Source organism: Lissotriton helveticus, chromosome 3_1, assembly GCF_964261635.1.
Source record: "Lissotriton helveticus chromosome 3_1, aLisHel1.1, whole genome shotgun sequence".
NCBI lineage: Eukaryota > Metazoa > Chordata > Amphibia > Caudata > Salamandridae > Lissotriton > Lissotriton helveticus.
In genome coordinates, this window is record NC_136061.1 from 1,651,138,438 (window position 1) to 1,651,161,049 (window position 22,612).

Consider the following 22,612-nt stretch of genomic DNA (forward strand, 5'->3'; position numbering starts at 1 on the left):
TCACAACACTGACCTGTTCATCCAGTTTCAACTTTGTTTATTAGTCTTCTTCCACCCTAAATTGTTTTGCCACCCTTCTGCTGGTCTTGTTCAGGTCTTCTTGTTTTGTGATGCGAAGTACTCCATTAATTGTCAATTAAATTTGCTATATGAAAATGTCTAAATTAAATAAAAGCCTAAGAGGAGTTGTAATCACGATTTGTTTAATGTGTTGCCTTGATCATGAAAAATGGAACCTTGTTTTATGTCATTTTCTATATGCGTTTAAGGTGGCCCACAGTACAGAAATTGTATTTAATTGTGAAGATGTAAGACTACCACTTTCGGTCTAATTGCAAGTTCCACAAGGCGGTATCCCCTGATGAGTAAACTCCTGCACCTGCACTTCTCTGGTGCAAATACACTGGACCTGATTTGGTTTATTGGGCAGAAAACCCAGTTGCTAAAACCACTTTTGGCTTTGGCTGCACGTGCAGCTCAGTGGCTGGCTCCCACCAAACGCTCGCCTGAAGCACGAGGGAAGCATGTAGTGTTTCCCTCTTCCAGACCACATTCTCTCCAGCCAACTGGCAACCTCTGCACCCCATCTTGCGACCCTTCGCCCACACTCCCCCTCCCATTTATCACCTGCTCAGAGCAGGTGGCAGGTAAGACCAGTATACCACAGGGGTTTGGTATCCAGTGCTGAATTTGACCTAGAAAAACCAGGTCTCATTGATTATTCACCATTCTGTGGGGATTAACTTGTAATAGACAAATTTATGTATTGTGATACCGGCACTAAACGTCCATTCTGACCTCACTGCATCCTGACACACAAATCCACATTACTCATAATTGGAGCCACAATGTTGAATATTCTGTGAAGCATAAAATAGATCATCCTCTTGCACAATTTGAGTAAAATGGGGATCTTTATTTTTTCTTTCTATAGTGATTACCACGGTCTTGGCAGAACCACATATGATGAAAGGAAAAGCAGTGTCTGTCTATCCCTACTACCTCACATTGGACTCTGCTTTATACGGAAAGGAAAGACCAGTCATGAAACTTCCTGAATTAATTCGATTACCTATAAGTCCGTATATATGGCACTATCTTCAGAAAGACGAAAAATCGCTGCAAGACCTAAAAAATGAAATGTCCGCTTCATACTGTGAACTAACATGGCCTGATTCAGGAACTCCTTGCACAGAGGTCATTCTTGTCCCTGACGCGTCCTTATCTAAGCAGAGGATGATTCTCTTCAAAGTTGCTAAAACATGGGACGAAGAGGTTCCCAAGAAGTTCTCAAGCATAATGGAAAAATTTAAAGTTATTGAGCATTCAGTGGATCGAGAGATGTGGGAGGTTATGAAGAAGAAAGTGACTAGTGCAGTGGGAGTTGAAGTTGTTATCATACCTGATGTCAGCAGTAACAAAGTTGGTCTAGCAGGAATTCTGGAAAAGGTTGTCCAAATGGACTTGCGATTCAAGGAAATTTTACAACAGACCACAAAAGAAACTGAAAGGAAAGCTCAAAGTATCTGTGAACACTTGCGTGTCTCGCCATCAGAGTATGCAATACTGTGCTGTGACAAGTTAGAAGAGGATATCCACAAGACCTTCCCAGAAATGGAAATGGCATTTGAGGTTTCAACAAGCAGAATTACGTTTTTTGGCCTTCCACTAGAGGTGGTTGTTGCTAAAAGTAAGATACTTGAATGGGAGCAAACTTTAAAACAAAAAACACTTAATGTTAACCCTTACGTTTTGCGCTTTATTCAGCAAGTTGATAATGATGATCTTTCCTACATCTTGCTAACCGATAAAAAAATCAATGCCTTTTGTAAGACTGAGACAACAATGGTGCTGTTGAAAGGGAACTCGCAGAAGGCTATAGAAGAAGCTGAAAAACAAATCAAAGAGTCTATAATCTACACATGGGTTGACCTTCAAGATAGCTCTGTAATCAAAATGAAAGAGTGGCATACGCTAAGAAGTAGTTTATTGGAAACCTTCAATTCAGGGAGGCCAGCTGTATTAATTGAGATTGAGGAAAATAGAATTGTAATCATTGGATATTCAGTAGCTGTAACAGAAATCTCTCATCAGGTTTCTAATTTCATTGACGAGAACACTCAAATAAAAAAGTCCATCCCTCTTAGGTATGAAGTGGTGGCACAGTTTCTGCAAGAGGAAAAAAAGCAAGTGTTCCTTGAATTTCAGAAAAAAAACATCAAAATTGATTTTAACCTGCAAACTATGAAGAGACACCTTTTATTGTCTGGTCCACGGAGAGATGTGCAGGTTATGGCCGGGGTGGTCCAACAAGTCTTGTCTTCACTGCATTCAAACATCCTCTCTATTAATAAACCAGGTGCCAAGAAATTCTCCCAAAAATCGGAGGAGATGTTGTTTATTACAGGGAAACAAAAATTCAACTGTTACGTGAGGTTGGCAAAAAACGGAGAGGAATGCGAAGAGTATTCCGAGGTGGAGGCAGGACTTCCAAGCTACCATGTCCACCTGCAAGGCGGAATAGTTGTAGGGGTTTACAACGATGACCTGCCCAAGCACCCTGTTGATGTGGTGGTGAATGCTTCAAATGAAGACCTGAAACACATTGGAGGTGTGGCCCTAGCACTCTTGAAAGCTGCAGGCCCAGAACTGCAAACTGAAAGTGACAATATTGTTGAGAGTCAAGGAAAACTGAAGCCCGGGCATGCAGTGATAACATCTGCTGGAAATTTACCCTGCAAACAGGTCATTCACGCAGTTGGGCCTCGTTGGCATGAATTTACCCCAGCTTCGGCTGAAAGCTTGTTGAAAAAGTGTATTAAAGCAAGTCTCGAGCTTGCAGAGTTGTATAATCACAAATCCATTGGAATCCCTGCAATTAGCTCTGGCATTTTTGGTTTCCCGTTGGACCTCTGTGTGAATTGTATTGTTGTTTCATTAAAGGAACACATGGAAGCTCGTAACTGGAAAAGCTGCCTACATCACATACATTTTGTCGATAACTGTCAGAAAACAGTGGATGCCTTTACTTGTGCGTTGAAAAAACACTTTGGAGGTGGTCCACAGTTTATTACAGGGAAACAAAAATTCAACTGTTACATGAGGTTGGCAAAAAACGGAGAGGAATGCGAAGAGTATTCCGAGGTGGAGGCAGGCCTTCCCAGCTACCAAGTCAACCTGCAAGGCGGAATAGTTGTAGGGGTTTACAACGATGACCTGCCCAAGCACCCTGTTGATGTGGTGGTGAATGCTTCAAATGAAGACCTGAAACACATTGGAGGTGTGGCCCTAGCACTCTTGAAAGCTGCAGGCCCAGAACTGCAAACTGAAAGCGACAATATTGTTGAGAGTCAAGGAAAACTGAAGCCCGGGCATGCAGTGATAACATCTGCTGGAAATTTACCCTGCAAACAGGTCATTCACGCAGTTGGGCCTCGTTGGCATGAATTTACCCCAGCTTCGGCTGAAAGCTTGTTGAAAACGTGTATTAAAGCAAGTCTCGAGCTTGCAGAGTTGTATAATCACAAATCCATTGGAATCCCTGCAATTAGCTCTGGCATTTTTGGTTTCCCGTTGGACCTCTGTGTGAATTGTATTGTTGTTTCATTAAAGGAACACATGGAAGCCCGTAACTGGAAAAGCTGCCTACATCACATACATTTTGTCGATAAATGTCAGAAAACAGTGGATGCCTTTACTTGTGCGTTGAAAAAACACTTTGGAGGTGGACCACAGTTGCAAACTTTGCCAACATTAACAAGCCACGCTAAACTAGAAAAAAGAAAGCCCAGAAACCAACAAGATGTTCAGTTAGTAAAAACAGAAGAAGGTCTTGCTATTATTTTGGAACAAGGAAACATTCAAGATGCAACAGTAAGTTTTTTTTGGTATATTCTATATTATACCCCTAAAATTGTAATTATATTTACAAAAGTAAAAAGAGTAGCATGGAAGCAGAACATAGACCATTAATATTCAGAATTCAGTTTACATGTGTTTAAAAAAAGTATACAACAACCATGTTGATAGCAAAAATCTCTTTCAGAGAGAGTGAAAACATACATTACAGGTAATTACAGGTAATTGTGTAATGTAGGACTGTATTTACATCGAGGAGTTGTGTTGACATTTATATTTGTCTTCGGAACTTAGTGAAACATAACCTAGTTATAGCCTGCAAAAGTAGACCTAAATTCTTACAGGACCTTGGACTGATGCAGTTTGGTGCACATGACAGTCCTTGTGGTGTTGCTGTTTTGATTGTTAATCCTGCTGTCCTTATTGCTGGATTTGTACCGGTTTGGTGGGGCTGTTTGGTCATTCTGTTATTTAAACATAGCAAAGCTCTGCCCTGTATCTGTTCATTTTTTGACCTGATGTGGAAGAACCCACCATCTGATCTATTCTTGCCCTCCAAATGGCCACTTTTCTCAATTATTTTATTACGGAAGGGCAGAGGTGCATTAATTTCAGTGTAGGGCCAGACTGTAGATTAGTAGGAATACTCCATCACCCACCATGAATTGGAATAAAATGTGTTTCATGGACACCCCACCTTCCATTTGGCAGACAGTTCACTCTTTTATCAAGTCCACGTTTTGTTTGCTCAATATAAAATTATAAAATTAAAGGCACGCCCAAAAAGTCCAATGAGAATAATCCAAAGATTCCTGTATGTTATTTATTTGACTTCAAAATCTTTAATTCCACATCAATTAAAATGATTACAGCCTCAGCCAACATGTTTCGTTCTTACAACGAACATTTTCTGGCCGTTTTATTTCAAGCAGTATATTTTCTTCATTAGTACAATATAAGTGAGGAATATAAGTCTTGTTAAGTTAATTTTTCATAATGACTTTTCAATGTCTTCCATCTAATTGGCAGTTTTGCCAGATGGCCGTGAAATGCCTGTTACAAGGTGGAACACTGATTAGGGTGTCATCATAGGGTATAGCTAACCAGGAACATGTGGATTGGATTGGTGAATTACCATAATAAATGGGAACGGAGATTATAATAAGAAGATACAATTGGAAAGTGATTATGAAATGTGACTATACGCAACTTATATTATTTATTTTTATTGGATTAATGAAGATAATATATTTCATTAAATATAATGCCCTGAAGAAGTTCGTTGTAAGAAGGAACAGCATTAGCAGTCTATTTAATCAATTTAATTGATATTAAAATAAAGAGCTTGGAAGAAAAATAAAGCAGACACACGAATCCTTGAATTGTTCTCATTGGATGTGTTTCTTTTTGAGTGCACCACTAAGTTTGTAACTTTATGTTGATCTGCTTTGCAGTAGTATCATTTAGCGGCTGATACTAAGTAGTGTGTGCACTGAATCTATTACTATGGAACAGTGTGGGAGTGTGATTTGGTTTGTCTGTCCCCAGTTCAAAGGTATTTATGTTTACTCAGTGTTTACTTTATTATTTCAAGGTCACTTTGCCTCAGTTTCTTGTCATTTATACATGCAATAGTCTGTTGAGACCATGCCACAGTAAGTCTTCTCATAACGTTTACTGACTTTAAACCTCCTCTTTTAAATTAGATAGTAGACCAGAATTGGATAAAAAGTAAGCATTTATAACTTGTATACAGTATATGCACTATTGTAATTATCAATGATGACAGATTCTGATCTTTTATCACTGATGATTAGGACAGTGCCCGATATCCAATTTGAGTTGGACACACTCCAATTCAAATGTTTGCGCCGTGCACTAGTTTCACTTATAATTTTTCACCACAAACAACTGAAGATCAGTGTTTGAGGCATGTGTGACTATAGATGCACATGTTGTGCGGATTCCTGCCATCTAATGTTGGGCCTGGATGTATGCAAGTTGTTGTCTTCGAAGAAGTCTTTTTGAGTTTCGAGGTACTGTGACTCCTCCTCTTGGTGATAATGCGTATGGTCATTGACTCCATTGTTAGATTGTTTTCTTTATGCCATTTGGTTTGAACGTGTACTCCTCTGATCCGGGTCGACACTGTTGCGGTGACATTTTTGATTCACTCGGTGACTTCTCTCCATTGGTATTGTACTTAGATCGTGTCTCCCTTACTTGCCATCTTAGGCTGATGTTTCGCTTGAGCGAGGTGCAGATCGCTCACAGCCCCTCCTGGGTCTCGCCCTTCGGGGCTTACTCCCATCTCTCTGTCTCTTCTCTCCACCATGCCTTGATGGTGAAGGAATGGACTCCATTCAGGTATTTCCCTCACTGCCACACAAAATACCCTTGGACCAATCTTCATCAGGTCTGCAATTTGTAACCATTTTTGGAACACAACGAGGCTGACTTCAACGCTTGCTGTTCCTTCAGCTCCAAAAAATCAATTTCCAACAGTGGCTCCCTTTGGCTTGAGATGTCTCGTAGTGGCGAAGATGACTCCCCCACGCCTCTTCAGTCCTGAGGACATCGATGAGTACCATAATCCACAACTGTCACCTACAGATGAAGAGGCTTTCTCCGCTGCAGAAAATGCTGGCTCCTACCTGGAGATCGAGTACCTTCTGCCAGCTTAGCCGTCTTTGAGTACAGCCCACTTTCCTCCCTCAACATCGCCCTCAAACCGAGCATCCTTTCCGACAAAGGGCACTCGGCTACTCTAGAGCACCCTAGACAGGCTTTAAGACCACCACTGCTCAGCACAGACAAAATAATCCAGATGCCCGCCCAGCTCGGTGACGAAAAAGCCTTTAAGACTATCGACTTCGGCACCAGCTACTCCAACACTGGCACCAAGCCGACCCTCGCACAAACCACATTTACCTCTGCAATGGCCACATTTACCTTAGCACCAATCAGAACCTCTGCATCAAAACTGAAGGTATCCTTGGAGCCAAAGCCCTCTGCGTCTACCTGCAGGTCCAATACCTGTGCAGTGGAGCTGATTGACCATAAGCTGCAAGAAGAGCTCCACACGAGGCAGAATCATTTTGTCATCCACTTTCAATCAGGCCGCATCCTTGCTGCTCTTCAGGAGCTGCTGCTCCTGCTTTGAAACATCAGCTGTTCTTCGAGGAGGCCTTGGACATTTCTATTTCGACAAAACAATACAAGAAAGCAGATAAGGCTACCAACCGCTTACCACATGCTGAACCATCCCCTTGCCCTATTCCTACACCTCAACCTTTGCCCTCCACACCTGCATCTCTGGGGGGATCCTCTTAACATCACACACCAGGGGCCTGGGTTGGCTGCACAGGGTGACCCAACAAATAAAGCCTCCCCTTTTGACCCCATCTATATTTGCAGTCAGCTGCTGCCCAATTCTTTGGTGGTCACTACTGCCCATAAGCGAGTCAACTCCCAGGCTAGCAGGGATGCCCCGCCACCAGAGAAAGAGAGGAAATTCATTGAAAAGATTGGCCGGGCAATCCTACAACTAATAGTGTATAGCTATTCTATGCCTTCTAGCAAGATGTGATAGTGCACAGTGGGGCGAAATAGATGCGCTCCTCTAAATCTTCCCATAGATGCACAAGAAAAGGCATCAAGAGATAGTTTCTGAGAGGATGCTCATTTATAACCACTCTGTTCTCCTTGCCCTAGACACAGGTGATACCGGTGTCAGCGGGGTAAATTGCAGTGTTCTGCTATTCAGACATGCATGACTCCTTATCTGTGGCTTCAAGCCGTAGGTTCGGCAGAACCTGCTGAGGATGCCCTTGGATCGTCAACATGTCTTTGGTCCTCAAATGGACCAAATCTTAGTGAAGATCAGAGGAAGAAGCCAGAGTGATGGGTCACTTCAAACATCTGCTCCTCATGGCTTTTTTTGCCTCACCACTTACCTGAAAGAGGAAAGACCACCTCCCCTGAAGCATCCGCGACCACAACATATCCACGCACACAGGGACAGCAATCCTCCCCCTGGGTGTATTTTGGAGGATGTTACAGGGGCAACAATTCTAGAGGCAGATCAAGGGTAGCTCCCCAAATGATCTTCATCCACCATCAAACTCTGACTTGCCACAGCTGGCTGAAATATGGCCTGTGAGCCTACAACAGTATAGCCATTGCTCATCGGATATTTCACCCCCCATATCCTCGCTCCAACATAAACGAGCCGAGCTTGTAACCCCTGAATGATGTACCCTTATACTACTGTATATACCTGACACAAAGTGTTTCCCATCCTTGGAGTTGAGCATAAGGTGTAGTAGAGCCAGTGTGTCCTGTTCACTAGGGGAAGTCAGGCAGTATGTCCCGCATCCCCTGTCTCAGCCGCACATAGAAAAAACCTCCAGCGGCGTGGGACGAGTATCCCCAAAAAAGCAATCTTTGGTCCTAAACGTTCCCCCCATGAATAGGTCCCCCCAGGTGATGATATTAAGCCTTTTGCACAGCACCTGAAACCCTTTTTCCTGCAACAATACCAATTTCGGGTGATAGGCGAGAGGGAGCTGCGGGGAATACAAAAGTGGAGCCTGTAGGACCTTTGCCACACGTCGCCAGGCGTCAACCTTACAGTCTACAGTTGTGGGTGGCGTCTCTAGCACTCCGACAGGTCCATGTATGATACCGTTTAAGGGAAGGGGATGCGCCAGCCAATCATCAGTTGCTGTCTGAGGCAAAAAGGGTACAGGTTTCATCCAGTGGTATGCAAAATGTGCCTGCGTGCTGATATAGTAGAGTTCGAAATCTGGTACATCAAACCCGCCTCTATCATAGGGTTGTGTAATGATCGACCATTGCAATCGTGGCTGCTTTCCACCCCATAATAGCCTAATAAGTTCCGTCTGCAGAGTTTTAAAAAAAATGTACCAGGGTAGTAAGGAATATTAAGGAATAAGTATAAAAATTGAGGGAGGACTACCATCTTTATAAGCGAGGCCCTGCCTGTCGTGGACAGCGGTAATGAAATCCAGCGTGTAATTTTGGCAGCTAGTTTCGTGATTGCTGTGCCATAATTCACCCTAAGTGTTTCTTCCCTATCCCTAGAGACCTGTATCCCCAGGTATCGAAGGTCAGCATGACTCCATTCAATAGAAAAATCTAGTGGAAAGTCGGGGACCGCAGGCGTGAGCGGGAAGAATTGTGGTTTGCCCCAGTTTATATTGGCCCCTTACAGCCTGCCAAACACCAAAAATTCACGCAAAAGGGGATTTAGATTGCCTATCTTGAACATACAACGTGACATCATCCGCATATAACGATATGAGGACCTGGTGCTGGAAGCATTGAAACGCTCTATCTTTATGTAGCTGTCGCAATCTACACGTCAATGGCTCTATCAGTATGGCAAAAAGCAGGGGGGAAAGCGGGCACCCCTGCCAGGTACCCCGAGGTAGGGGAAGGGAGGAGGACAGATATCCATTAATCAGCACCTTAGCAGTAGGCTGATGGTACAGCAACCGTATCCAGGAGATAAACATCTGGGGGAATCCCATTCTCTGTAGGACCGCGAATAGATAATTCCATTCCACGGATTCGAATGCCTTTGAGGCATCAAGGAACACCTCCGCCAGTGGGAAGTCAGGGGCAACAGTTTGTATTAAAGAGAATAACGTACGTAAATTGTGATTAGTGGCCCTACCCGGGACAAAACCTGATTGGTCTGGGTGGCCCTACCCGGGACAAAACCTCATTGGTCTGGAAGTATGATCTTATTCATCAGGTGGGACAACCGATTCGCCAGCAATCAATCAATCAATCAAAGGTACTTTATTCGGTTTTCTTTTATACAAAACCATAAAAGTTCATATTACAATAAAAATAGCATTCCAAGCTGTCAGTAAAAAGATATACAAAACAAGATACAGTTTATAAAAAACCGGCTATTCATGACAGTTGTTGTTCAGCTATTGCACAGTCATGGGGAGACAGAATGTGAAAAGTTTTACTCTTAACGGTTCTTACATATCCAGACATTTCCTGTACTTCATGGTACATTTTAAAAAACCCGCCACATATGGTATACTTTCTGGGTTCGGCATTTGTAAATAAAATAACGCAGGCCGGGCTTGTACAAAGTTCATCCTTTTTAAAATGGGTTTTAGATAAAAAATCCTGGGGAATTCATAATATTTACAAAAAAAACATAAAGTGGAGCAGGTCCTGTGGATTCGCCAGCACTTTAGCCAAGATTTTTGTGTCGCTGTTAATTAGAGACAGTGGGCGATATGAATCACAAGCCGTAGGAGGTTTACCAGGCTTTAGGAGAGAGGTGATTACCACTTCTCGCATGGATTGTGGGAGTATCCCTGCCTCAATGGATTCTTCGAACACCTCTCGTAAAACTGATGCCATGATGTCTATATAGCATTTATAAAACTCGACGGGCAAGCCATCGAGGCCCGGTGCCTTGCCATTCTTCAGTGCCCTAATAGCTTCTCGTATCTCGTCTAGCTCTATTGGGGCACTCAGAAACTTCCTGTGTACGTGGCTAAGCCAGCATAAGGCTACATCGCCCATAAACCCCTCGAGATCGATCTCATCAGTAGTCTGTGTAGTGTATAACCTTGAGTAATGTAATATGAAAGTGTCCAGTATCCCATTGGTGTCCCAACATGTGTCCATCCGATCGAGTAATCTCCAACACACTGGTATTGGAGCGTGGACATCTAGTAATTCCTGCTAAAATGTTCCCCGGCCGTTCCCCCTATCCGTATCTGTGCGCCACCCAATATCTCCCTCTAAATTTAGCTTCTCTAGCTGCCTCCTCCTCAAGTTCAGACAATTTGACCCTAAAATCTTTCTGTGCGTGCCCGGATCTCCCCGCACAATTAAGTCCTCCAGCCTCTTCAAAGCATGTTCTAGGTTCCATAACGTACGCTGTATGTCCTTCAGCACTCCAATGCTTTTAGCCAGACTGTATCCTAGCATTGTAACTTTAAAAGCTTCCTATATTATCTCTACACTATCCACTGATCCCCTGTTGCGTGAGGAAAAAATCAGCAATTTGCTCCCCAACCTCAATCTTGAATACCATGTCGAGCAAAGCAGCCGGTTGCAAGCGCCATGCCGGCCGAGGCCTATCGAAGCCAGGCAGGGCAACCGCAACCTTAACAGGGCAGTGGTCTGAGTACGTCCTAGCCAGATGTATAGCCGTGCGGAGGCCTGTGCTCAGCTCCCTAGTGAGGAAACAATAAACTAATCTGGCCCATGTGCCACTATATGATGTGAAGTGCGTTCCGTCCTTTCCAGTAGGGTGTATTTTTCTCCAGCTATCCACTAGCTCCCCCTTCCTCCACTATGCCCGCCAGCACATCCCGAGATTTAGTTTAGTAATGGGCCAGCCCATCCGCCCTATCCTGTGCAGGGACTAGTGCTATATTAAAATCCCCCCCGATAATATGCATAGATCCTACATCCAATATTTTACACCAAACAGTCGCAAAGAATTCTGGTGTGTCCACGTTAGGGGAGTAACAATTGGCGATGGCTACTGAATCCCTACCCAGTCTCCCCCACACAATTACAAAATGGCCCTGGGGGTCAGACATCACTCCTGCAAGCGCGAAGGGGACATTCTTTTTTATCAAGATAGCAATACCTCTAGCGTATGAGGAAAAGGAAGAAAATGCACAGACACATGCCCATCTGGTGGCAAAAGTATTGCGAGACTGTGGGTGTATATGTGTCTCTTGTAATAATGCTACCTGCACTTGCTGTCTATCCAGATAAGCTAGTATCTGCCTGCCCTTCCTCGCATCATTTAAACCTTGAATGGTCCATGAAAGTATAGTCCACTCCGAATCATCCCTTGATCGTTCTACATAGCATCGTGGATGAATTGCTAGCACAATGGACAACTGGACGTAAGTCTGTGACATGTAGCACTGTAGACGGAGATAATGTACAAACCTGTCATACCAAGAACAAAACATCCCCCCCATCGCCTCCCACCACCCACTGAAGCATCCCAATCATGCCAGGAACAATCCGTACCCCCCCCTAGCAACAACCCAAAGTAACAATACAATAGGGGTATTCCTGTTTGGGGATTTCCACCAGGTGACTCACGTGTACCTCGTGCCTGTATAGGAGACTTACTACACTTTTCAGTCCCCTCCTCAGGCAGCAAGGGTGTCCTGTCTTCTCAAACATAGTGTCATCGTGTTGTAACAGAACTATCCAGCTTCTCAGAATGAGCCAACAGACAGTGCTCGTGCTGAAAAGTGACAATAGCCTATTTAGGGCCACGTGGGTCAAAAGACCGCAGCCCATGTCCATGGCAGCCCGTGTGTATGCAAATGTGGACAATTGCAACAAGCTCAAAAGGGATCACTCTACATCGGACAATCGTGCCTCCATCATGTCATCTCAGTCAGGTGTGGTATCCTTACTGTTCTTGAGTTTCTTCAGGAAGGCCTCCACCTGTGTCGGGGACGTGTAAATGGTTTGTTTCCCTCGATGTGTTACCCGCAGGCGAGCCGGGTATAGTAAGGCATAGTCCACCTGCGCCTGTCTCAGCTTCTGTTTGACAGCGTTGAACTTACGCATCTCCTCCTGAACTCGAGAAGTGAAATCAGGAAATATGATGAAGATGACGCCATCATAGTTAAGCTGTTTTTTTTCTCTCGTGCCACCCGCAGCACCGCATCCCTGTCCCTGTTATTAAGGAGTCGCGCTATGATGGGTCTGGGCTCGCTCCCGGGCGGGGGCCTCGGGCCCAAGGATCTATGCGCCCTTTCTACAATGAACTGCGACGATAGTACACCCGTGCCGGTAACTGCAGGAAGTAGTTTTTCAACATAGTCCTCTAGGCGCCCAGTGTTGGTGCTCTCTGGTACGCCTAAAATGCGAATATTGTTCTGGCGATCCGCATTAATTTATCCATTTGGGTCACCGCAGTTTTCATTTGCTCTGTGACATCCTCCGCGTCAGATATCCTCTGTTCTGCTTCTTTAATGCGCGCTTCATGGCCCTCCAGCTTACGCGCGATGGAGTCCATCCGGGTAGTGAGCGTATCTATCTTGTCTCGTATGGTTGTGAAACCTTGTCGCATTTCTGCAAGGAGTGTATTCATATCACCGCTGGGTCCATCTTTCGGCGCGTTATCGGTCTCCTTCGCGCCTTTTCCGTCTCCTTCGCGCCGTTTCCCCCCTCCGCATCTGGCTGTCTCACAGCTTTCTCGGCCTCAAACGTGAGGCGCGGCTGTCGTGAGTCCATTCTACCCATGATAAGATCTAGGGGGCAAGAGGGGACGTCTTCCGATCTCACTAATGCAGACTCGCAGCAACAACCTGTACCAGTATAGCCCCTACTACTGTTGAGCTTCCGCCGTGCAATTGAATAGGTCCGCCAATGACCAGCGACTGGTGCCAATAAAATCTTGTAGGACCCTCAGTTTCATAACCCTGCAGTGAATTTCAGTCGGCACTATACTCCTCAAGAGTAATGTATGCGTTGGGTGCAAGTATCAGGCCACCGCCCGTAGAGTAATCCAGCGCCAGAGCTCAGGCACCACTCTCCAGTGACGTACAGCCTCCTACGTGTGGTGTCGCCAAGCACATATCACTCCGTGGTTGCTGAACCGCAGTTTCTCCCCAGCTTTCTAGCAGCAGGTTTGCAGGCTTTGTGTCAGAACCCCTGGTGTGCGGGGGGCTTTTTTCTGGCTGTCGTCTGTTCCACCCCCAGAGTATCAACAAGGAATGTAGAGTTCCCAATAGGCGCAGCAGCGCCAGCCTTAGGATACAGTTAGTGGCGTGTCGCTGCGATTATGGCACTATCGATGAGACCATACAACCGGCAATTCATCCAGGAGCGGCACTTCCAGCACACGCACAACAGTAACGCCCCAGGCTCCAGGGCCGCCACTAGGCCAGGATCGCCACTGCCATGTTGCCCCGCTCTCGCCGCCACTCACCGCGCACCAGGATCTCAGGTCTCAGGAGGGGGGGGGGGGGGGGGCGGCCGCCACACCTGCAATCTCCGTAGCCGTTCACGGCCGTCTTCCCGCTGCCTCCGTCCTTCTCCTCCTGCAGGCGCAAGCAGTAGCGTCAGCGGCACGCACCCGCGGGGCCCACTCGCCTCGTGGCGACCAGCTATGCCCTGCAGCAATCTCCACAGCTATGCCCCCAATCCAGTTGGAAGTCCTGGCTCCTGTTAGTTATCGGCTCACCTCGATCCGCCGATAATGGCCGCCGTGTTGCTTTACGTAGATCGCCTTTCAGGCAGCTCTCATTTAGTCTGCCCCTCATGTGCCGCAATGATGTTTAACAAGGGGCTCCGCCACAGAAAATGAAGTGTCTACACTTAGCGAGTGTCGCGGGCAGCACTCCTCCTACCGCGACAACCGCTGCGATGCCGACATGCCCCACGCAGCCGCCCGGCCTATACTCCACGTGGCCGCCGCGGCGCTTGCGTAGCCCCTCACACCCAGGTACAGCGCTAGGACACTCCAGGGTTCTCCCCGCTCGGCAGGCGTCCGCTCTCAGCAAGCGGCGGTCACGGGCCCGCGGACTTCAAAGACATCTCCGCTTGCACCCCAGGTATCAGTAGACTTAATTCCACACAGCTAGATCATCCATCAATTGCAGTGACACAGAATTATTGGAGGATAATCTGCCGGACTGCGGGAGCCTCACGAAGTCGCGGCCATTCCGCCAGTGCGCCACCTAGTGCCCCCGTGTTTACCAAGTACCTCGCCCTGGTGGCCTCACACCTGTGTAGACAGGGTGTCCACTTAGTTCCCTACCTGGATGTCTAGCTGATCAAAATTGCCCCCGACATCAGTGCTGTGAACACACACAGGTCATAATAGACCACCGTCATCGTTTAGGGTTTACCATCAATGCCGAAGAATCCCAGCTCCAAACCCTCCAGATCCAAGGTTACCTAGGGGCTATTCTCAACTCGGAGGTAGGTATAGCCTATCCAAACCATGCCAGGATATTCAGTCCTTTTAAGCACTGCTCCCTCTGTTCCAACCAAACCAACAACTTGCAGTCAGAACAGTCATGGGGCTCTTAGGCATGATGGCCTCCTGCTTTGCCTTAGTTCCATATGCCAGGCTACATATGTGTCCATTGCAGGAATGCTTAGTGCAACAGTGGTCTCAAGACGAGACAATCTAGTGTTGATCTACCACGATGCTTGTCACTGTCCGCAGTGGTGGAACTACAGCAACCTGTTGCCGGGATGTCCTTTTCTCAACCCAGTTCCCCAGAGGATTATTACAACGCACGTCTCCCTTGCGGGTTGTTGGGCGTAATTACAAGATCTGACAATTCAGGGTCAGTGGGAACCCAGACATCGGGCCTCCACATCTATTATCTGTAGCTTCTAGCCGTGCACCTAGTACTGAAGGCTTTCCTACCTCACCTGATGGGCAAGGATGTCCTTGGCTGGACGGCAATATGACGGCCATGTACTACCTTCAGCAACAGGGAGAGACACTCTCTCTACAACTGTCTCAGCTATCCCAGAGCATTTAATGTTGGGCTCCACCACAAAATTCATTTGTTGGCTAAGTACCTTCTGGGCATCGACAACAATTTTGCCGACCTTCTCAGCAGGATGCGCCTTCAAGTCCACGAATCGGAACGCCACCTGCATGTTCTCCTCCAATGCTTCACAGATGAGTTTTCCCTCAGACAGACCTGTTCGAAACAGCAGAAAATGCCAAGTGTCCAAACTTCGCCTCCAGGTTCCCAAATTCACAGTCCAGTGGCAATGCACTAAAGATGAACTGGTCAGGGATTTTTGCCTATGCTTTTCTGCCTCTCACACTTCTTCCCTTGATGTTTCAGAGGCTTCAACAGATGTCCCTCACCCTCATTATAGTGGCACCCACGTGGGCGTGACAGGCCTGGTTTAGGACTTTGCTCGAACTCTCTGGTTCTGCTTGAGAAGCTCCCCAACAAGCCAGACCTTCTCACGCAGAACCATGGAGAAAGCAAGCTCCTATATCACTGAACCTTGCATTCTGATTCTTAGGGTCATAGAATTCAGTTACTTTAATCTTCCACCTCATGAGCATTCTCAAGGAAGCGTTCAGACCTACCACCCGGGCCTGCTATGAGACCAAATCCAAAAGGTTTGTGTACTACTGTTACTCAAAAGATATTGATCATTTAAAAGCTACAGGGCAAGACATTGTCTGCTACTTACTCTACTTTGAGGTCTCTGGTCTACCCTTTACCTCCATATGACTACACCTGGCTGCCTACCTTCAGAATTGACAACACATCTCTCTGTTCAGGACTCCACTCATTAAAGCTTTAATGGAGGGTCTCAAAAGGGTAATGCGTCCCCAGGTCCCACCGACCCCGGCATGGAATCTTAACATTTTACTCGCACAACTCATGTTCTCTCCTTTTGAACCCTTCCACTCCTCCCCCTTTCATTTCATCTCTTGGAAGGTGGCATTTATGGTTGCTATCAACTCACTCAGGTGTGTCAGTGAGCTTCAGGCATTAACCCTAGAAGAACCTTTCTTTCAAATACATAGGCCTAGGGTTGCCCTCTGCACTATCTCCAAATTTCTCCATCTTGTAGTCACTCACTTCAACCGTAATCAGTCCATTGAGATACCCATTTTTTTCCTGTACCCTGATTCATTGCGGATCAGGCTTTCCATATTTTAGAAGTAATACAAGCCCTCATGTACTACATTGACAGAACGAAACAATGTAAAAAAACATTGCACTGTTGTGTTGCTGTATCCAAACCACACAAAAGAAAAACTATATCCAAGCCAGGCATTGCCAGATGAATAGTTGAATGCATCCGGACATATTATGCTAAATCTAAAAGGACTCTGCCCACTTATCCTAGAGCACACTTCATTAGGAAGAAGGGAGCCTCCATAGCCTTTCTGGGGAACATCAGAATAGCTGAAATATGCTAAGCAACTACTTGTTCCACACCACACACTTTCACAAAACATTACTGTGTGGCTGTCCTAGCCCAACAACAAGTGAATGTTTCAATCTACTGCAACACCTGCAGACTAGCCTCTACTCTGTGGTAGGACTGCTTCACAGTGTATGCGCAAGATGTGTATCTAAAGCCACACATGCCTCAAATGGAAAATGTTACTTATCCTGTAAGCATCTGTTCGTGGCATATAGTGCTGTAGATTCACATGCGACCTCCCTCTTACGCGGACACCTGTGTCTGTTCCAGTATCTTTCTTTCCTCTTAATTCATGGACATCTCTCTACAAATATTGCTTTGCTTCACATTCCATCCTCGCCCACCATGCAGGAAAACAACCTAACAATGGAGTCCATGACCATGCTCATTATCACCAAGAGGAGTCACAGTACATCATGACTCAAAAGACTTCTCAGAAGAAAGACAACTTGCACACATCAGGGCCCATCATTAGATAGCAGGAGTATGCAGAGCACGTGAATCTACAGCACTACATGCTATAAGCAGATGCTTACAGGGTAAGCAACATTTTCCTTCTGGTATCTTTAGGTGCTCTCTAGGGGAATTTCCTATTAAGTGATTTCCACAGAAGAAAAATATATGAAAGAATGTATGCAATCAAAATGGACATTGTCTGTGCCATTCGGGGAAAAATGATGGCAACACCAGTGCACCCAGCTAATACAGGTATTTGAACATAGCCAATATGCAGGCCAGATTATAGCTTTCCCGACTAAAGGGCAAACTCCAGCATAATAACTGGCGTTTTCAGGCTAAGAGTGCAGTTGCACATCATGCCAACCTTGAAACCTCAGAAATTATTTTTCAGCTTTAGTCTAAATTTTGTCGAAAATGCCTCTGCAACTAGTCGTCTTGTCCTTACATTGGCCAAAAGACGAGTGGCGATGCAGTGGAAGTCTGCTCATGCACCACAATTAAAGACCTGGAAAACAGAACTTGTTAAATGGGCAGTATTGAAAAACAGGTCTAAGGGCAGAAAGCGCAGAGTTAGAGGGCAAAGCAGTCGGCAACTGAATGGAACTAAGTTCTTCTCCGGCTGGCATCCTCATTCATGCTGAGAACCTTTTTTTTATATATATCTTGGAAACGTCAGCTATGAAGAAATAAGCAAAATTGTCTTTTTGGAGTAGCATAGTTCCCATTTTTATCTGAATTTTAAAATCAATCCATATTTGGCAAAGGATTTAAGACGCTGGATCACTTTGACTAAAGTCGACAATGCCCTTTACTTTTGCAGAGCACTTTCTTCTGTTTGTGTTTTAAAAAGTGGATGAAATTCATTAAACCCACTTTTCGATAAACACTGAAGAACTTCAAACCATGCCTTGACACAATGCAACATCTGTTAATGGTCTGGTCTTTTCACATTTGTTAAATCTTTCATGTAGCATGTAATATAGCTGTATAAAACTGCTTTTGAGGAAGCAGAAATTTGTAATAATACACTGACATAATCAGTTATGTCAGAGAAAGCTAGTGGAGTTTCCTATGTGCTTCCGCCACAAAGTTATTCTTTTTAAGCCATGTAGAGGTGTACGCCCCATGTATCAAGGCTCTCTTTCTATGTAATTTGGTGCATTTCTACAGTCTAGTGATGAATTAATGAATAACTCTTCAAAAAAGGTTGGCATGTGACTGTGATAATGTCGATTTTGATTCTTGAGACATGCACCTCAGCTCGCCACATGGAGCCCAGAGAAAACACCTAGTTGAAGAAAGCTCACATTTCTGTACAAAGGTGAAGGACTGATCTAAGAATTGGGAACAATGCTTTTAGATGGAGCTTATTTTTAAGTAGTCTCTATGTACCCGATTCATTAGTGACTAACCCCATTCATTGTTGATGAACTCAAGCTCATTGAGGCTTCTCTTGCTACATATTATATTTCTTTCATTAATTGTATACCTTCCTAAAATAATTTGCTAGGTAAGTGAAGTCTTATGTGTATTGTGAAGTAACACACAATTTATTGTGACGGTTGTAGGATATTTTATTTGCATGTATATGTTGTATAACGCTGTGCTTTGCTGTCATGTATGATATCAGCAATAATAAAATACTATAGGAAATTCAGGCTAACACTTGACAAATACCCAGTAATATTGCCCAGTCAGTGTTTCTACCTTAAAGAAGATAAGTAACTTTTATGTGCCTAAAGATAAAGTTGCTTTAACTCCCCAGAATTCTGCTGGAGTGGAGAACAAGTGAATGGGAACGAGCACGGAGGAGGTCTGTGGACAAGTGGCGGCTTCTGTAGCATTCTCAACCCCATTGGTCGTTTCATAATCTCAGCCTCCTTTCTTCAGCAGTAACAGAGCCTCTGCTCTTTCGTATGCTTTGTGTAGCCAATGAATTTAGCACTCGGATATCAAAAACATACCTGAGTAAGACTTAATTGACATAAAATTCATAACTGAATTGTTGCAATCACCCACTCATTCTCAAATCAAAATAAACCTTTGTTTCACTGAAATGTTCCTCCACTGCTTTATTTGATACATTTGTTTTGGAATGATCCCCTCCTGTTGTCTGATTGAGCATGCCAACCACCATTTCTTCATGCAAGTTCCAGAATTGCAAATGTCACAAGGCTTTATGCATAGTTAATTCAGTGTTCTCTCCATAAGCTAGAATAGGGTAGCTTTATCTCATCTGGTTTCATCTACGGACTTCTTTAGATATGTCCACTTCTAGCATGGTAGATTTTATTGCGTGCTTTGACGCCTGCACATTCTACCAGTGCTAGGACATGTTCCAATGCTGTGTTAACTATTAAACTGTATGCTTTTCCGTACGACTTGGATATATAGCTGATAACTTTTTGTTTGCTTTTTATATATATTTGTTTGCTCCTCTGATATAGGCTTGGCTTCAGGGATAGGTTCCTCGACAACGCTGCCTTCATCACCTTATATAACTCTATTACACACTCCCCAGCACACGTGATTTCAATACATATCCATTTCTGATATTATTCACATATAGTAAAAGAATGCATTAAATCAGGCAGTCGTTTTCTTTCTTCCTTTAAATCTTTTTCAAGCCTTCATTGAGTGAGATCTTCCAAAGCTAACACGTGTTTCGTCGCCTCAGTATGTTTGTACACGCGACTTGTTCACGGCTGAATGGGTAGGCTGAATAGTAGTATTTGTTGTTGTAAAGCTTTTATTCGACATTTTTGCCATAAAGCCAACACATAAAAATACATTTTAAACATAATAATTTTTAAAAACAAATATCACTTTTGAAAAATTCAATGTATACATGTATCATTTCTTGGAAAATCACAAGTTATTTACAGTTAACGTGGGGATGCATTACTTTTTCACCATCCATAATAAAAAGGGTTTCTTCCAGTTTATAATTGATTTACAGAACCTAATGATAAAAACAACTATTTACATCATTTAAATAATTAAAAATGGCAGTAATTAAAAATACTAAAATCTATGTTTTTAGTCCATATTTTTTCCTAATCAAGCAGACACTAAAGAGGTACCGACTAACTCCAAAGGTTATCAACCGAACGGTCGAAGATCTAAGTAATCTTTCAGCCTCTTTGTATGAACATATACCCAAATTTTTACAAAGAGGTTTGATCCATTTGCTACGTTGTGATTTATATAATGGGCAAAAGAATAGAACGTGTGCCTCATCTTCATTTTGTTTCAACTCACACAGTTTACAATATGGATCTTTCCCGTTGGAATTGGAGTTTCCCCACCGGCAAGTATTAGCATTTATTTGTAGGACCCCATATCTGTATTGAAGATATAGGGTTTTAGCCAAAGGTGGTTCAACTTCGTCCATAACTTGTTCAAATGTGGGGATATCTTTGAATTGCAAAAATTTGAGTGTTAATGAACCAGTGGTACGTTCATATACATTGATATTTATGTAATACCAATAAGCAGTTTTTACCTGATCTTTACAATTTGTTTGTAAAGTGGTTGGATTTTTCCAGAAGTGTGATAGACCTATTTTTGTAAACCATGAGGATATATGTCTCAGCCACTTGATCGAATTAAAAGTGTCCAATTCCATGATCTCCATTAATCCAGCTCTATAGTCTGCAAGTTCCGGGGTGGACCATAATCTTACCCAGTAAAGCAAAGGCCTCAGCCAGCACAAATAGTCTGTACGTTTTAAGTTGATATCTAGAAAAACGGGGATTAAGGGTGTTCTTGCTGGCAATCTCAATAGGTGCCTACAGAACGTATTCTCATCAGTTTCAAATGTTCTGTTTGAATAAGGCCCCCAAATCTCGGCGCCATATATTGCAGCAGTTTGAGCTTTAGCTCTAAACACTTCAATCGCCGGAGTTATGGCTTTTGAAGTACTCCCTCCATGGATTTTTAAAATAGGGAGAGAGTTGTGCTTGAGTGTTAACCTACTTTTTTCTAGTTGTTTTGTCCAAGACAGTTTACTGTCAAACCTGATACCCAGGTAGTCAAAAAACTCCACGTACTCTAATTTAGTGTTTAGGGCCAGGTTTTTCTTAAAGGTTTTCGGGGGATTGATGGCCATGTACTTAGTTTTTGATGAGTTAATTTCTAACCCCTTTAATTCGCAGTAACTATTAAATTGATTTATTACATTTTGCAGGCCTTTAGGTGTTTGAGATATTAGAATTGTATCATCTGCAAATAGCAGCGCTGTAATTGCCTCATTGCATAGTTTTGGTGAGTCGTGATTGCATTGTGCCAGATAGGTGGGGATATCATTTACAAATAGTGAAAAAAGGGTCGGGGCCAGCACGCAACCTTGCCGTACCCCCCTCTTAACTGGTATGGCTTGGGTAAGTTCACCATTTCTCCCCCATCTTACTTTTGCAAAATTATCAGTATGAAGCTTTATAAGGTTAAACAGCAGTGCTTCCGGGACACCCATATTCCTTAAAGTATCCCATAAAAGTGGACGAGGGACGAGATCAAACGCTGAGCGTAGATCCATAAATGCTACATATAAGCTACACTTCTTTATTTGAACATATTTCCAACAAATACACATAAACCTGTGTACCTGGTCCACAGTGCTTGTCCTATTTCTAAATCCTGCTTGGAATTTTGAGAGGATTTTGAATTCCTCAACCCAATCTAAAAGTCGATTTAAAATATGTCTGGCAAAGATTTTTTGTAAAATGTCTATTAAACTTATCGGTCTGTAATTACCTGGGTTATAGCGATCCCCTTTTTTATAGATAGTGACTATTTCCGCCCCCTTCCATGATTCGGGAATCGGAGTTCCTAGCAAAATGGAATTGCATAAAAAATGTATGTAGGGGCACCATACTTCAATGTTGTGAGTAAACAAATCCCCTGGTAATTTGTCCGGGCCTGGTGCCTTACCGGCCTTAACTGCCTTTATTGCACAAAGTGACTCTTCAATACTAAATTTTACTAGATCAATGCATGGAGGAACAGATCCAATGTAATTTTCATCTGGGGACACCCCTGGCAGGTCATATAATTTTAGAAAGTGATCATGCCAGATTTTTTCATCAAGGAAAAAATCTCTATTGGAGCTACCCGATTTGTTATTTTTTGATATCAGACTCCAAAAAGTGCATTGGTCATGCTTCCTAGCGGCAATTAAAAGATCTTCCCAGATCGAATCATCCCATTCTTTTTTTGCCCTAGAGAGGAGATTTTTATATTCATTTCTACACTCTTACCCTCATCTGATCCTTAGATTTTGCAGCGTTGATTAGATTGCCTTTGGCTAGACGACACTGTTTGTTGT

General features: G+C 43.9%; 1 protein-coding gene across 3 annotated transcripts in view; it reads left to right on the top strand.

The window, feature by feature from the left end:
* Positions 1-22,612, top strand: part of LOC144823685 (protein mono-ADP-ribosyltransferase PARP14-like) — a 1,720,771-nt gene that overhangs the window by 618,659 nt on the left and 1,079,500 nt on the right. For all 3 annotated transcript variants that reach the window (XM_078682415.1, XM_078682413.1, XM_078682414.1), the window contains exon 7: positions 935-3,873. In XM_078682415.1, coding sequence (XP_078538541.1) covers positions 935-3,873 — 2,939 coding nt within the window. The remainder of the gene's footprint in view (positions 1-934; positions 3,874-22,612) is intronic.